Here is an 18,155-nt window from a genome sequence, read left to right as displayed (position 1 = left end):
CCATAGACCTATTTGCCCAATATTTGTTGCTAGGGGGCAAATGCTGGAATTATTATTGAGGTGGTAATAGGATATTTAGAAAATCATAATGTAATCAAATGGAGTATCGTTTTATAAAAGGAAAATAGTATTGGACAATGAGTCAGAATTCTTTGAAGATGTAACAGGATGGATAAAGGGGAACCGGTAGAAACGTATTTGATTTCCAGAAGGCATTTGATAAGGTGCTAAAGGGCGCTACTAGTGAAAAGTGCATGGGATTAGGGCTGTGCCTAACGAACAGAAAACAGTTGGCATAGATGGGTCATTTTCAAATTAACAATTAGTAACTTGTAAAGGGTCATATTAATCAGTGCTGGGCCTCAGTAATGTATCTATATTAACGACTTGGAAGAAAGAAAGGAGTATACTGTGGCCATATTTTCTGATAATACAAAGTTAGGTGGGTTAGTAAACTGAGGAGGACAGCAGGAGCCTGCATAGGGATAGAGATAGTTTGAGTGGGCAATAGGTCGGTACATGAAGTTTCATGAGGAAAAGTGTGGAAGGAAGAATTATTTAAACAGTGTGAGACTACAAAATAATGCAGTACAAAGGTACCTGGAAGCCCTATTGCATGATACACAAAATGTCATTATGCAGTTTCACCTTGTTCAATGTCTCATGTTAGCTACCTCGCACTCCATTACCCTGAATTCTAGTTACTCATTTCTGCCCTGCCTTGGAATTTGGTGATTAGTCAGATTGCTACTCAACCATAGATTGCAATAGAGTGGAGCCAAGGGCACTCGCTTCAAAGGCATTGTTGCAGTCGAGGTTTTTGAAGTGTTCCTCCCTGCGGGTGGCTGATTGCACAGCAAAGAGGAAGTGGGTGGTTGAAGATCAAGATCTCGAACCTGACACGAAATTCATGACTACTTAGGCAGAAGTGATCCCTGCCCTCATACTTGTGAGATTTGGATTAGTAACAACAGGCACGTCAATGCCCTGGAAAGATACCACCAAGACAGTCTTTGCAAAACCCAAGCAAAACAATGTCAACTTCCTCTCCCAGGTCATCACAGAACTAGTGCCCTAATTATACTCAAGTCAGCTGTGTAGGTAACATCCTTCAGATGTCCTACACCAGCTTCCCAATACAGACACAACTCCGAGCTCCGTGACGGGAAGAGGTGACCAAGTGAACAGTCGAGAAGAAATGTGAAAGTTCTTAACGTTTCCATGCACGAATGCAACACCCCCGCCCCGCCCGTCCCTGACCCAGGCTCAGGAATGCACTGGGAACCTTGGCTCCAGACCCTGGCATCATACAGTGTCCATTGGATCGGATGGCAGGAGCGCACCCGCCCCACAAACCGCCGACCCGCCCGTATATCAGGTACCAGCTGCCAGCGCCCTGCATAGCTTCCCACCCGCCTCACCCAGTCCCGCCAGTGGAAAGATCCCCGGCGGACGGCCAGAGCAGCAGCAGCAGCAGCCGCCACCCCGTCTCCTGCCCCGCACAATGATGGAGGGGTTTCCGGCGTCGGGTGATGCGCTTCCGGTTCGTTGTGCGGGAGGTTGAGAGGTGGGAGCAGTGATTAAACATGGCGATGCGTAGCGAGGAGGAACACGGTGGCTGCTGCTGCCGCCGCCGCCGCCGCTGCCTCTTGCTGGCGGTCCTGCTCTCGGCTTTGAGAACCTCGCTGGCCACCACGCACTGGATTGTCACCGAGGACGGGAAGATCCAGCAGCAGGTGGGGCTTCGTGGGTGGGGCTGGGGTTGTTGTTGGTGAATGGGGCGGGTGGGCTGACGGGCCGGCCGGGCGGGCGGGCGTCGTGCCGGCCGAGGCAGGCAAGGGTATCGGGGCGGCCGGGCGGAGATCTCCGAGGCCTGCGGGGTTTTATTCTGGGTTTTGACAGACGGGTCGGGGAGGGAGCGATTTCGCAATGTAGCCTGCGAGCAGTTTTCCAGCCCATCCCGCGGGGCGGTTTCGGTCATGATTCATGAGAACGCTCGTCGTTCTCGAAAGATAACCAGAGTTTGGGTGGTTGATTAGCGACGAGTAGCATCGGAAGCTCAGTATCCTATTCCCACTGAGCTGTGGCTTCCCCTCCTCCCCGCGCCACCCCCGCTCAAACAAAAAACACATGAAATAGAAGGGGCGCCTCAAGCCCGCTCTGCTATTCCCTACGATCATGGACGATCTTTCCATCCCAGCACGACTTTTCTGTATTGACTCAATGTCCCTGGAATACACTCAGGAACTGAGCTTCCACGGCCCATCTTTGGAAGAGAATTCCGAAACTCGACCCGCTGAGTTCCTCCAACAGATTGTTCGTTGCTCGCAACCGGCGGGTGAAGGAATTTCTTCTCACCTGTTCTGAACGTTCATACCTTTTTTTTTCGAGACTTCAACCCCTGTTTTTTTTGCCACACCAGCAGAGGGAAACATTATACCTGCATCTACCTCTTGGAACCCTCAATAATTTTGTACACTTCATTGAGATCACCACTCATCCTTCCAAACTGGATAGAATTAAAAACCAGTCTGTTAATCCTCCACTAGCAACATATCAACCATTCTTAGGAGTCAAGGTGGTGAACCTTTGCTGCACTCTCTTTATCTCAAATATATCCTTACTTAGATAGAAGGGATCTGTACACAATATTCCAGATGTGTCCTAATTGGAAGGAGGATACCTCTGCTCTTGTACTCGGATCTCTTGCAATAAAGGCTAACATATTATTTGTATTTCTACTTGTTTGCAGTGACTCAATGTTAACTGTATGTGATTCAAGTACAAGGCACTCTCTGAATACCAACACCTCTTAATCTCTCACCATTTCAAACTATTATGCCAATCTATTTAGGGTATTCACTTTTGTACAGATAGTCGTTATGATGATGCACTTTTCAGAATTGCCCTGAAGATTAAGCATAGGCACAGAAATGACAATGAGAGGTTATTCCTCACGATACTGCTTTTTAGGATTTACCTGAAAATACACACATATGTATTATGAAGTAGAACAGATAAGCACATGCACCAAATAATGATGATTATGGCTAAGCACCTGTATAGCACATGGAGGGAAATCTGCTATCTTTACTTGGTCTGACCCATGCATGACAACGGACTCCGCAATCTGATTGATTTTGAATTGTCTCCTCAAATCCTCCCCCCAATCTCCCCCATCTAATCCTCCACATTCTCCCTCTAATCCTTGCTGCTGCAACCCTACACCTTGCCTTGCCATTGTGACAGGCCAAGGATGGGTGCCACTATCCACTCTGCTTGAGTTCTGGACAGAATTTGATAAATTGGTTTATTATTGTCACATGTACCGAGGTACAGTGGAAAAACTTTGTTTTGCCTGCCATCCATTCAGATAATTTCATCACATCAGTACATCGAGGTAGTACAAGAGAAAACAACAGAAATAAAGTGTGAGGTTGTTGCCGATGCTGAAAATTACACCTCGATTTTTATTTTGTACTCCTTCATGGGATGTGGAATCGTGGGTGAGGCTGGCAGTTATTGTCTATCCCTAACTGCACCTGAGTAGACCTGGCAGTTCAGAATCAACCAGCTTGTTTGGTCTGCAAGCACATAAAAGCCAGGTGTGGTAATGGTGACAGATTTCCTTTCATGTGTGCCTTGGGTTGCCTGGCCACGTTTAAAAATTTATTTATTTTGTGTATTTTTATTCCTGTTATTTTGGAACGTATATGTTCAGTCAAATCTTAAAAGGGAAGGAGTAAATGACTGCCAGCCTAGGTTGCATCTCTGATGTTCTTTTGGGTACACATGCACAGAAGTGCATCATCATTCACACTAAAATGAATAGTGCTATAGTGTAGCTAGAAATATAATCATTTGATGCCTTTCAATATGTGTATTTTGAGTTTTCAAATGATTTGCACTTTCCTCAATACATAAAAAGGGCTATGATTGGGTTTTGGGATTTTTCTGATCAAGATTATCTTAAGTTTGTGGTTTTGATTTAATGAAGCAACAGAGCTCTCAGTTGTCACTGTTCATATATTGTGATACTTGCCAACGTTCCTTTGGGGTGTTTTTATGCAAGAAATAAAATTCTTAGTTGATGTGTCAATTCTTTAATAAATCAGGTCATATATGTACCAGCATGGATTTATACACTCGAGTTTTACTTGACATTTTGGCAGTCAAAACAATATGCTATTAAATTAACATTTCAAAAAATTGTATTGCATGCAACCTACCAGATATATTACTACAATTCTGTACTGATTCTTCAACAATTTTATTTCTATATTGAATAAGACCACCTTGTTCACCTTTTGAATAAAGCAGTGAGGACTAATCTTAATCTGGTCTACATTTGTATTGTTTAAATTATCACCTTTGTGTGCATAAATCAACTACATGCCCATAACTGTTTTTCGGGAGGAAGTGTTTAGATTTCAGAAACAGGAGTTGCTAGGTTGTCACATTTGGAAGTCATTCAAATTGCTTGATGCTTTAGTATTTTGCATTGTTGCCATGAGACCTCAATGAGAGTTGTAGATGGAGGTTTATCAAGCTGAATAGTGTAATGGAGCATTTCAGTTTATTTCACAAATCCCACTGATTGTAGAGAGCAGTTGTAGAGCAACTGAACGGTACAGATGAATGATCCACTTCCTTCCTAAAGTAGTATTTTTGATGTTATCTGAGAATATCTAGGTAGGGAAGATACCTTTTGAACTGTACTGATGAAGGACTAATACAAAATTAGCACCAATAGTTTACTGAACTTTGTCAGGTTTTCATTTTCATTCCATCTTTCCAGATCAGAAGGCAAATTCATAAATTATGTAAATCACTTTGATTTTTTTAAAAGATGTTTGAATTGTTGAAGTATAGATTAAATCTAAAATGTACAAATATTCTGTTGGATTACAACCCAAATGTGAAAATGAAAATTGCCTTTTGTGCTTCTGATCCATATTCTCACTGACCTAGCATTTTTAATATCATCCATGTGATGTTGGAAGAAAAATATTTTCCATTATATGTGCAATTATGACTTAAAATTGATATACAGATTTTTCTTGCAATTTTTTAAATGACAAAGTGAATACTTTCAATTCCAAGTACCATTCCATTTACATAATTAGCAATCAGTTTCCTTGGTACTTTTACACCTGATGATCCTCATGGTTTTTTTTCTTCGGAACAGTTCAGAGTTTTCCCTTACTTGCTTATGAACCAGTTTTTCAGCCAGGGTGAATTTGGTTCATTGTCAGAAAATACATGTGCATATAAATTTAAATGCAACAGTAATTTCATTGTGGGTGATTTGCAATTTGTTAAAATATGAGTGAACTATGTGTATTGCTGTTGTAATGAATTATATTAACATAGTTTTGAATTAATAAATGCACAGGCATAAAAGTTAGTAAGGAAATGTATAGTACATAACAATATAGAAAACGCTGGAAGCACTTAAGTTGTCTTCTCACTTTTCCAGTCCTCAGCCCAAAACATTATCTCTGTTTCTTTCCCTGGTGATGCTGCCTGACCAGCTTGAGCACTTCCAACATCTTCTGTTTTGTTTTGAATTTCCAGAAACTGAAATTCTTTGCTGCAAGTAATAAGCAATCTATGGTAGAAAGAGATTCGTATAACATAAGTGTGTATTAAACAAGTATGCATGAAAGTCATGTAAGGTGGTGTAGGTTCTGATGGCACCTGCAGTGTCCAGATCTCAGCATCAATTATGTTCTGATTTCAGCATAATACTTGCTCATTTTAAAATTTGTCAGGTTGAAATATGATTAAGTGCATGAGTTTCGTGCACTCATAACTTAATCATATTTTTATCTGCAAGAATCGTGATGTGAATGTTTAACACATTTTCGTGTGAATTGAATTTCTTGTTCTGCATCTGTACAAAAGAAATCTAGAGATGCCTTTGATTTCTCGTTGTTAACAAGAAAAATATATGAAAAGTTTAAATTCACTTTAACTATCTGGATTTGTTTTACTCTATAACAAAAATAATCTAGCAAAATAATAGCTTGAAAGCTCTTCAAATTTTCATTTGCTAGTTCCCAGAATGAAGTTTAATTTCATATTTTGCAGCGTTCAGCTAGACATTGGCATCCAATGATCAGGAACAGTGTGCTTCAGAATGGTGATTTTTTTTTATATTGTTAAAGGGTAGCAGCATCAAAGACATATTTGGTGTCTTCTAAAGCTACCATATCTACTATGTCAAATGCTGCTAATAAAAAAAGTCAGATGGATTTAAAATAAGTTCCTTTAAAATAAAACTAATTAAGCGATGGAATTTAGGGTGATTGAAGGCACAACCACCAGCAATATGTGAAACAGGGTTGCTGGGATTGATGTAGAAGATGCCATTCTCAAAGGAAAATAGGCTCAGGTAGGCTTCAGAATTCAGGGTGGGTGAGACCAGGCAGAGGTTTAAACAGAAGGTTGAAAATGTTAAAGTTTGAGCCACTAGAGTTGAGGGTGAATGGGTCTTTAATAAGGAAATTGTTTTGCATGAACTGCAATTTAGGAATGATAGACAGTGAGAGAACATTTTATTCTGGAGATGGAGACTTGAGTGAGGGTTTTGACAGATGGGGTGAAGTGAGTCAGCTCATCGAGGAAGTAGATTTGTGATTGGAAGTTCAGCACGGTGCTATGATTGTGAACAGATTGGTTCAACCTGAAGTAGTGGTCTCTCAATAATGTGGATTTAAGTGGCAATTTATGATGGGGGCTAAACACGATGGCTTCCATTTTCCAAAGTGTAGCTTGCAAAAATTGTGGCTCATCCAATAGTGGATGTTGGGCAAAATGATTTTCATGAGTATTTAGATTATAATGAGGTTCTTACTATTTTATTCTTTTTACTTGAAGCAATGTTAATTTATAGCTTTTAAATTGCAAAAAAGAGTGGCCTTTAAGATTATAATGTTTAGAAACACAAAATGTTTACATTTGTCAGTGTTTATTAACAAATCAATTTCACTGTCATGTTCTGATAACTAGCGCGTGAATCTATTACACTCTAAAAGCTGTTAAACAAATACCTATAATTTGGAAGAAAGGGCCATTGCCCAATTCTGAAAATTTAGTTCAACTTTAGCATTTGTAAGTTAGTATTGCTCTAGGTATTACCAGTTAAACAAAGGTATGAAGGAAGAGTTGTCTAGGGTGAACTGTGAAAATAGGGTGAGGGAAAAGTCAGGAGATGGGCAATGGGAGATATTTAAGCAGCTGCTTCATAACTTTTTGCAGAAATTTATCCCAACCAGAAAGAGGATCTCAGTGATAAAGTTGAGGTCAATGAAAATATTAAATCAAAAACTACAGCACACAAAGTGGCAATAGCTAGTGATAGAACAGAGGACTGAAAATTTTTCAGAAACCAGCAGTGGAAGACTTAAAAATTAATAAACAGGGAGAAAATTGATAGAGAATAAACTATATAGTAATATGAAAACAAACAGCAAGAGCTTCTAAGGACATATAAAAAGGAAGAAGGCATCTAAGTGTGGGACCCCTGGAGAGTGAGAATGCGGAATTAATCACAGGAGACAAGCAAATGGCAAAACATTTGAACCAATACTTTGCATTAGCCTTCATGGTAGAGGATGCCTGCAAACATCCCAAAGGTAACAGATGAGCTAATTTCAAATAGGAGGGAAGAACTTGTAACAATCCCTTTCATGAGGGATAAAGTATTGGAAAAACTAACAGAAGGCAGACAAGTCATCAGGACATGATGCCTACAAGGCTTTTAAAGGAAGTGGCTGCAGAAATAGTAATGCCATTGTTTGAAGTTTACAGAACTTCTCAAGTTCAGGAAGGGTAACAACAGATAGAAAGCCACAAAAAAAAACACTTTGAAGGGAAGGAGATAAAAAGCTGAAAATTATGGACTCGGCTGGCTTGACATCTGCACTTGGAAAGGTACTGAAGTTTTAAGAAGAAATAGTTACAGAATAAAGCAGTGGTCATGAAAAATGAGGTACATAGGAATTTCTTCTCGCAAACGGGTGAATCTCTGGAATTCTGTACCAAGAGAGTTGTGGAGGCCAGATCATTGGAGGTATTTAAAGAGAAGTTAGATAATTTTTTTGGCAAGAGTGGGGAATTGAGAGCTGTATGGAACTGGCATAAAAGAGGTATTAAGGCTCGGGGATCTGCTATGATCGTGATGAGGAGCCTGCTCTTATTTTCTTGTATGTATTCTTCTCTATTGCAGATTGGTGGGTAATGCCTTTTTATGTTTCTACCTGAGGTTTTTTTTCCATCTGTTAAAGCATAGCCATGCCTGAAAGTTTTCAGTAAGTGAAATAGAATCAGAATCAGGTTTATCATCACTGACATACGATGTGAAATTTGTTCTTTTGCAGCAGCAGTACAGTGCAAAGACACAAAAATCTATAAATTACAAAAATAAATAAATAGTGCAAAAAAATGGAATAATGAGGTGGTGTTCGTACATTGTTTCTGATGGTGAACAGGAAGAAGCTGTTCCTGAATCATTGAGTTTGGGTTTTCAGACAACTGTACCACCTCCTTGATGGTAGTAACGAGAAGAAGGCATGTCCTGGATGGTGAGGGTCCTTAATGATGGATGCCGTTTTCTTGAGGCGCCACCTCTTGAAGATGTCCTTGATGGAGGGGAGGATTGTGCCTGTGATGAAGCTGGCTGAGTCTACAACCCTGTACAGCCTCTTGTGATTCTGTGCATTACAGGCTCCATACCAGGCTGTGATGCAACAGTCAGAATGCTCTCCACCATACATTTTTAGAAATTTGTAAGTGTCTTTGGTGACATAACAAATCTTCTCAAACTCATAATGAAGTAGAACCACTGGCTTGCCTTCTTCATGGTTGCGTCAATGTGTTGGGCCCAGGGTAGATCCTCTGAGATGTTGACGCCCAAAAACCTGAAGCTGCCCACCCTTTCCACCGCTGACCCCTCAATGAGGACTGTGTGTGTCCTCCTGACTTCCCCTTCCTGAAGTCCACAATCGGTCTTGCTGACATTGAGTGCGAGGTTGTTGTTACGATACCAGTCAGCCAGCCAATCTATCTCACTCCTGTACGCCTCATCGCCACCTGAGATTCTACCAACAACAGTGGTGTCATTGGCAAATTTATAGATGGCATTTGAGCTGTGCTTAGGCACACAGTCATGAGTGTAGAGAGAGTAGAGCAATGGGCTAAGCACACATCCTTGAGGTGCACCTGTGTTGATAGTCAGCGACAGGAGATGTTATTGCCAATCTGCACTGACTGTGGTCTCCCAATAAGAAAGTCGGGGATCCAGTTGCAGAGGGAGGTACAGAGGCCCAGGTTTTGAAGTTTGGTTATTAGTACTGAGGGAACGATGGTGTTGAATGCTGAGCTGTAATCAATAAACACTAGCCTGTCATATGTCTTGTGGTTGTTTAAGTACTCCAGAGTGGAATACATTAAGAGTGAATAGTTTTTGTTTGAGTCAGTATTATTTCCCTGATATTATCACTTTTAGCTCTGCTTTCCTTTTAACCAAATCCACTGTTGCCTAATAAATTCCCATTTAGTTTGCACCTGTTAGTATGTCAATTCAAGTACTTCCTTGGCAACTTAAGTATGTGCAGTGGAGATTCCTTCCAGATCTGAAAGAAAGTAACTGGCCACCAATAATCAGTTCCCTCTAACTTTGTGGCTTATAAAGCTAGATTATAGTTGAGAACATTTCTACCACACTGTGATACTGAATGAATATGGGTGTCAACACTAACATAAGATTGTAGTTCTTGTACAATAAATTTTAATATTTTAAGAAGTCTTTTGCATGTGAAATCCCTCACTATCCCAGTACTCTTGAATTGCTTTCTGCTCTTACACCTATAATCCTACTCCTAATGCCCCAATATTTATTTTTCTGTTGACAACATAGAACAAATTGTCTCGTCATTATCACAAAGCTCTTTGTAAGATCCAATTATCTGCTGCATTTCCTACATTACAGCAATGACTATAGTTCGAAAAAAATACTTTTGATTGTTGTAAAATAACATTGGGCTATGTAAGGCACCACACCATGTCTTTTTCTATGTCATCAGAAATTCAAGTTGCAAGTAGGCTGGGAATAATACTATTTATTTATTGAATTCCCTAAATATTTATAGAACATAGAAAAACTACAGCACAATTCAGGCCCTTCAGCCCACAAAGCTGTGCCGAATATGTCCCTACCCTAGAAATTACTAGGCTTACTCACAGCCCTCTTTTTCTCAGCTCCATGTACCTATCCAACAGTCTCTTAGAAGACCCTATCGTATCCGCCTCCACCACCGTTGCCGGCAGCCCATTCCACACACTCACCACTCTGAGTAAAAAAAACTTACTCCTGACATCTCCTCTATACCTACTGCCCAGCACCTTAAACCTATGTCCTCTTGTGGCCACCATTTCAGCCCTGGGGAAAAACCTCTGACTATCTACCCAATCGATGCCTCTCATCATCTTATATACCTCTATTAGGTCCCCCCTCATCCTTCGTCGCTCCAAGGAGAAAAGGCTGAGTTCCCTCAACCTGCTTTCATAAGGGATGCTCTGCATTCCAGGCAGCATCCTTGTAAATCTCCTCTGCACCCTCTCTATGGCTTCCACATCCTTCCTGTAGTGAGGTGACCAGAACTGAGCACAGTACTCGGGTGGGGTCTGACCAGGGACCTATATAGCTGCAACAATACCTCTCGGCTCATAAATTCAATTCCCCAATTGATGAAGGACAATACACCATATGCCTTCTTAACCAGAGTCAACCTGCGCAACCGCTTTGAGCATCCTGTAGACTCGGACCCCAAGATCCCTCTGATCCTCCACACTGCCAAGAGTCCTACCATTAATACTATATTCTGCCATCATATTTGACCTACCAAAATGAACCACTTGACACTTATCTGGGTTGAACTGCATCTGCCACTTCTCAGCCCAACTCTGCATCCTATCTATGTCCCTCTGTAGCCTCTGACAGCCCTCCAAACTATCCACAACACCCCCAACCTTTGTGTCATCCGTAAACTTACTAACCCACCCCTCCACTTCCTCATCCAGGTCGTTCATAAAAATCACAAAAAGCAGGGGTCCCAGTACAGATCACTGAGGTACACCACTGGTCACCGACCTCCACACAGAATATGACCCTTCAACCACCACTCTTTGCCTTCTGTGGGCCAGCCAGTTCTGGATCCACACTGCAATGTCCCCTTGGATCCCATGCCTCCTTACTTTCTCAGTAAGCCTTGCATGGGGTACCTTATCAAACGTCTTGCTGAAATCCATATACACTACACCTACTACTCTCCCTTCATCGATGTGTTTAGTCACATCCTCAAAAAATTCAATCAGGCTCGTAAGGCAGGACCTGCCCTTGACAAAGCCATGCTGACTATTCCTAATCATATGTTCATAAATCCTGCCTCTCAGGATCTTCTCCATCAGCTTACCAACCACTGAGGTAAGACTCACCGGTCTATAATTCCCTGGGCTATCCCTACTCCCTTTCTTGAATAAGGGAACGGCATCCGCAACCCTCCAATCTTCCGGAACCTCTCCCATCTCCATCGATGATGCAAAAATCATTGTCAGAGGCTCTGCAATCTCTTCCCTCGCCTCCCACAGCAGCCTGGAGTACATCTCATCTGGTCCCGGTGACTTATCCAACTTGATGCTTTCCAAAAGTTTCAGCACCTCCTCTTTCCTAATATCTACATGCTCAAGCTTTTCAGGCCGCTGCAAGTCCCCACTACAATTCCCCAGATCTTTTTCCATAGTGAATACTGATGTAAAGTATTCATTAAGTACCTCCGCTATTTCTTCCGGATCCATACACACTTTCCCACTGCTGCACTTGATAGGCCCTATTCTTTCGCATCTTATCCTCTTGGTCTTTACATACTTGTAGAATGCCTTGGGGTTTTCCTTAATCCTGCCTGCCAAGGCCTTCTCATGCCCTCTTCTGGCTCTCCTAATCTCCTTCTTAAGCTCCTTCCTGTTAGCCTTATACTCTTCCAGATCTCTAACATTACCTAGCTCTCTGTACCTTTTGTAAGCTTTTCTTTTCCTTTTGACTAGATTTATTATAGCCCTTATAAACCACGGTTCCTGTATCCTCTCGTGACTCCCCTGTCTCATTGGAACATGCCTATGCAGAACTCCACACAAATATCCCCTGAATATTTGCCACATTTCTTCCATACTTTTCCCAGAGAACATCTGTTCCCAATTTAATCTTCCAATTTCCTGCCTGAAAGCCTCATAATTCCCTTTACTCCAAGTAAATGCCTTTCTAGTCTGTCTGTTCCTATCTCTCTCCAGTGCTAATGTAAAGGAGATAGAATTATGATCACTATCACCAAAATGTTCACCCACTGAGAGATCTGACACCTGACCAGGTTCATTTCCCAACGCCAAATCAAGCACAGCCTCTCCTCTTGTAGACCTATCTACATATTGTGTCAAGAATCCTTCCTGAACACACTTAACAAACTCCACCCCATCTAAACCCCTCACTGTCTGGAGATGCCAATCGATGTTTGGGAAATTAAAATCCCCCATCACAACAACTCTGTTATTCTCACACCTTTCTAGGATCTGCTTCCCTATCTGCTCCTCAATATCCCTGTTAATATTGGGCGGCCTATAAAAAAAACACACAGTAAAGTTATTGACCCCTTCCTGTTCCTAATCTCCACCCACAGAGACTCCATAGACAGTCCCTCCACGACGTCCACCTTTTCCGCAGCCGTGCCACTATCTCTGATCAACAGTGCCACTCTCCCACCTCTTTTGCTTGCCTCCCTCCTTGTCCTTTCTGAAATATCTAAAACCCGGCACTTGAAGCAACCATTCCAGTCCCTGAGCCATCCAAGTCTCCGTAATGGCCACCACATCATAGCTCCAGGTATTGATCCAAGCTCATAACTCAGACAAATATTATCTCAGATAAACATTAAAAAAATCTATGTGAAGAATTCCAGTGCTTGAAAATGACAAAATAAACTTTAGCAGTTTATTACAAAATAAACTTTAGTAATATTAGCAGTCACTGTTTTCTTATAGCTGATTACAACTTTTAAATTGGACCTTGAAGCTTTCTTGATCAAGGTGAAGATACATGGTACTAATTAACAGATAAAGAATCTGTTTTTGTTTCACAGTTAATAATGGGTTGAAAGTACAATTGTTATTGTGATAGAATTTGTAAATTAATAACCTGTACTCGTGAAGTGTTTGGGTCTTGCTTAGCCAAATTGAAGGTAGCCGTGACGAATGAATGAAATCCTTCTGATTTTATTCCATTAACATAAATAATTTGAATGCGTATTCCCTAAAGCCATGCAGATAAAGTGCAGATTGGCAGGGTGCATTTGGAATCATGCTTTCACAGAAATTAGGACAGCATGCGGTTTGATTGTGCATTTTGTTTTTTTGTTATGAATTCCTCCTAATTTGAAACATCCCCATGACTTGTTCAAGTTATTTTAATCCTGAAAAGTGACCAAGGCAACTTTGTGGAAGTATTTCAGGAACTGCTGTGCATCAAAGACTTGTATCTGCAGACTTGAAATCAAGCAAGCTCAAAATCTGTGGCAGATCTATTTCTTCAATATGAAACATGAATTAAATTTGCACTTCGGATATCTTGAACACATCATACATTTCCCGTTTATTAATATATTCAGATGTTTAATTCCCTTTAATAAATCAGAAGCAGCATCACAAGACAAAATTGAAGTAGGAAGGTTGCCTGTTGTTTCATTTATTTATAGCCTACCCTACAGAATTTATAAATAGTTTGGATGAGCATAGATTTATTGGAGCTAGAAAACTAAAGAAGTGAGGTATAGAAATGATTTTTACCTGTAGCCCAAATGGAAATCTTCAGTTCAGCTGGACAAAGTGAAAACTGAAAACTTATCCTAATAAAAATGCTGAGTATTATGCACTCTTCTAGTCTCAACGGTGACACTGATCTCTGATCATGAGCTCAGACACAGATCTGAGAAAATCATGGATTCATGCTCCACTCCAGAGACTTAACCACGCAATCAAGATTGATTCTTAAGTACTGAATGACTGCGGTCCTGTCTTTCAGATAAGGCAGTCTTTCAGATCTGACGCCTTAGGTGATATTTTAAAAAGATCCATGACAAGGGGAAGTCTCTCAGTATCCTGGCCAAAACTTGTCTTTCAGCCGCCAAAGTGAAAACAAATTCTTGATCGAGTATCTATTAATCTTGTGGGATTGTTTTGTACACTAATTGAATGTTCTCTTTCCCTACATATGGCAGTGACCAGACTTCAAAAGTAGTTATTTGACATTCACATCTTCCTACGGTTTTGAATGATCGATATTGTTGCAATTTTTACATGCTTTAAACTTGAAATTGCATTTAAAATTCTAACTTTTGCTCATTTTATTACTACAAGCATAAAATAATGGGATAAATGTAAAGTTTACAGGAACATTTTGCTTACATGCATCATGCATAGGGCAATGCATTATGCTTGGACTCTAATCATAAGCTGGATCCACAAAGATAGAACATGCATTTCTGAAAATGATCCTTGCAGCACAAGCTTAAATCTTTGTGATCATCAAAATGAAACATTTCTGTGCTGAAAAAGAAATTATCACATTTATACTCAAATGTCAAAAAAAAGCCATCTGATCTTTGCACCAGTAAGGACCCTTAACTCTAAAGTCAAACCACCTTTGCCATGGGAGGTGTCGATCGTGTCCAGAAGATCATTTAATTTTGTCTTTTCCTTCTTTCTGCTTCCATTATTGTTGTACTTTCGCTCTCTGAAGTTAATAGAACCAGTAAAACCTGGTTGGGGAGATGAGACAATGGCTTATTCCGGTGACTTCATAAGGCACATTCTCATTAGCTGTGCACCCAATATTTTGAGAGATTTGAGAGAAATGATAAAGTACTAAATGAATATCTGCATATAACGTAGTGATAATTTGGCTGCGCACCTGTGGAAGTACATTCTGAGATGATTGAACATGTTGTAATGTTTTTTGCCAGGTGGACTCCCCTCTTAATTTGAAGCATCCCCATGATTTGGTGGTGTTTATGAGACAAGAAGCTACAGTTGACTATCTCAAAGAGTTGGAGGTAGGTTGAAAAATCATCTTTTTATCTAATATGCATGAAATGAGAGAAGGTGAATTTGAAGGAAAACAAAGTTTAAGATCTGTAAGCAGGGATTACTGTCTTTTAAAGTATTATACTATAGACTAAAGAGTAATAACGAAGCAAATTACTATCTGATTACCAGGTTGAATAATCTTGTAAACTTATCCATTTCAACTTTTAATAAAAACAGAAAATGTTGGAAATACTCGGGTCAAGCAGTGTTCTGGAGGGAGAAACAGATTGAATGATTAGTGTATCAGATTGATGGTCTTGCATCAGAACTGGGAACATTTCAAAGAAAATTGGTTCTAACTTTTTCCACTTCTGATGACAGGTCATACACCTGGAGTATTAACTGTTTCTCTCTCCAAGGATGCTGCCTCACTTGCTGAGTACAGTAAAACTCTGATAATTCATTATCTTTCGGGAAATCTTGATGGATTGGCATCTGGCCTATCCACACTCCTTTCAAACCCACCAGGGCCCTGTTTCCCATGCACCCTTTAAACCCACCTGATTCACAGTAAAAATTATTACACTACTATGTAACATCTTATGAAAATAAGTGAATTAAAGGTAGGGTGGGGTGTAAAAAAAAAATCAGGAAAATCTGCCAGTCCAACACCACCAAAGTCCCAAGGGTGATGGATTATCAGATTTCCACTGTATTTTCAGCACTTCCGTGTTTTAATTTTAGATTTCTAACATCTGCTTTTATAATCTCAATGAATAGCTTCTTCTGATATTTTATGTTTTGTTTTACAAATAATGTCACTAAATTTGTTCTGTTCTCACTCAAATTTTGTATAGTTGGAGACATAGTTAATGCTTCAGTTAAAAAAAAGTACCATTGACTAGTTAAATTTTAGTTGGTTTGTTCTGCAGATTTGGATTTGCATAGATGAAATCCAAATCCAGACATGAAGCATCATGTGAATTCATGAGGTAGGAGATATAAAATATCACCAAACCTGATGTACAAATGAAAACTTATATCAGATTACAGTCTCATGCACATAACTTCAGTGTCGTTCCGGAGAGGAGATAAGAGAACCTACTGTGAGACTTGAAGGCATGCCAACTTTTGGTGTATTAGCTGCCAATGAGCTCACAGCAGGAGATGCAAGTATTTTTCGGTGAAGTTGCAGGCTTTTAAAAACATGAGCAAGGTCAGCTGTAATTCTAATGTAATGGCATTAGTAACCAAGATTAAAAATAGGAGGCTGTGCCTTACAAACAGAAGATCAATTGAGCAATCTTTATTACATAATGTTCACTTGAATCCAGAATGACAGCTTTAATATACAATCTAAAGCTTAAAGTCAGTTTGTCTGAAGTTCCTTTTAATAGTTAATGTGACCCATATAAACAAAGTAATTAAATGAAAAAGAAAAATAAGTATTAATGCAAAATTGAAAATAATGTAATTTAATTATTAGCTTTATGTTTGTTTAACTCCTGTAAATTGTCAGCATCCCTTTCTGACATTAAGTTGGCAAACCAGTCATTGAACAACTTATGACAAAAACAGTTTGGGGAAAAATAAGTGACTTTTCACATTGGATAAAAAGTGAAATTGCAGCCTCTGTGAAAACTTGAAGTTGGCTACTATTTAATTTTTGAAAATTGCAACCAAAGACTTTTTGCTCATCTTGCTGATTCCAGTTTCATTGTTTAATGTTTTGATATAAATCTTAAACCACGTTTATTATTAAAAATTACCTTATTTTCTGAGGAAATTTGGAATAATTTATACATAATGTTTTGATTGTTTAAAAAGTTAATGGCATAAAGTTTAGTGTTTAACCATTAAAAGTAACCATTCACCTTCTTTTCTCTGTGCACAGAAACATTTAGTCGCTCAAAAAATTCATATAGAAGAAAATGAAGACCGGGACACTGGTTTGGAACAAAGACATTACAAAGAAGATTCTGACTGTATTAAAGCTAAAGTGCCTCTTGGGGACCTTGACCTTTATGATGGAACGTACATTTCTTTGGAGAGCAAGGACATCAGGTGTTTGTTCTTTTTTTAAAGAAAGCATTTTTTACAATATTCTTTGTTCAGCTCCACAATCTTGAAGTGGACCATTTGCCAACTTAACTACAGGAAGGCAATCTGTCCCCAAGCTGTTGATAATCAAAAGGTTTAGAGACCAACATTTGAGATCTTCTGTTTCTGCTCTCAATGTATTGATAAAAAGCATGAATGAGTAAAGAGAAATCTGGAAATTGGAATCTAGAAATCTGGAAATTCTGGAAATTAACGTGAGGGTTGTGCATTACAGGTCTCTCTGGTTAGTGAACATTTACTTAACAATCTTCACTATAATGATGTGTTACCTAATTTTATTTGCCACTTAATGAAGATTTGTTCTCTACAACAAAGGCTAGGAGCGCATTTGGACAGTATCTTCCTAATACTGGTCCATGAAAACCGGTAACATGTGGTTAATGAGGAGTCGTCTGAAATAACAAGCTGCTTAAAATGGGGAAAAACATCTCTCTTGGTCACTTCACTCTTCCATCAGGCAACAACAGCCACTGACTGAATGACTTGTAATTTCAGCTTCTCAAAACAAATGCAGTTTGCTTTTGATTACTGCCATCCTTGCTGGGAGGAGATTTACTAACTTCTGACTTCCTTTATTGCCAGCCACGGCAATTGCCAGTTCTAAACAAGTCAAGGGTTTACTGTACCTCCCGCTATTCTTTAGAAGCCTAACCCCTTCATTAACTAGGGTGACCTGTACTGATATTTGAGAAACATCTGGGAAGGAAAATATTTGCTTACAGCTGTTATTTTCTAAGCCAGAATTATCCTTTTGTAACTCCTAATTAACATCCTTCCATTGATTCCATAGAGTTTTATAGAACAGTACAACACAGGAACAGGCCCTTCAGCCCACAATGTTGTGTGCTGAACCAATTACATTAGTAATAAAATCCCCAACTAAACTAATCCCTTCTGTCTAC

At 39.8% G+C, this 18,155-nt stretch overlaps 1 protein-coding gene across 2 annotated transcripts in view; it reads left to right on the top strand.

The window, feature by feature from the left end:
* The first annotated feature begins 1,534 nt into the window (after window positions 1-1,534).
* Window positions 1,535-18,155, top strand: part of ttc17 (tetratricopeptide repeat domain 17) — an 85,462-nt gene continuing 68,841 nt past the window's right edge. The window contains exons 1-3 of one of the 2 annotated variants that reach the window (XM_052029440.1): window positions 1,535-1,736; window positions 15,069-15,158; window positions 17,027-17,196. In XM_052029440.1, the coding sequence (XP_051885400.1) occupies window positions 1,587-1,736; window positions 15,069-15,158; window positions 17,027-17,196 (410 nt within the window). In that variant the 5' untranslated portion in view covers window positions 1,535-1,586. The remainder of the gene's footprint in view (window positions 1,737-15,068; window positions 15,159-17,026; window positions 17,197-18,155) is intronic. The other variant, XM_052029441.1, reaches the window with a different exon arrangement.

Source organism: Pristis pectinata, chromosome 14 (genome assembly GCF_009764475.1).
Source record: "Pristis pectinata isolate sPriPec2 chromosome 14, sPriPec2.1.pri, whole genome shotgun sequence".
In the NCBI taxonomy this organism is placed as follows: Eukaryota; Metazoa; Chordata; class Chondrichthyes; order Rhinopristiformes; family Pristidae; genus Pristis; species Pristis pectinata.
Note: the sequence above shows the minus strand (reverse complement) of the source record. Positions and strands in the feature narration are given on the sequence as shown.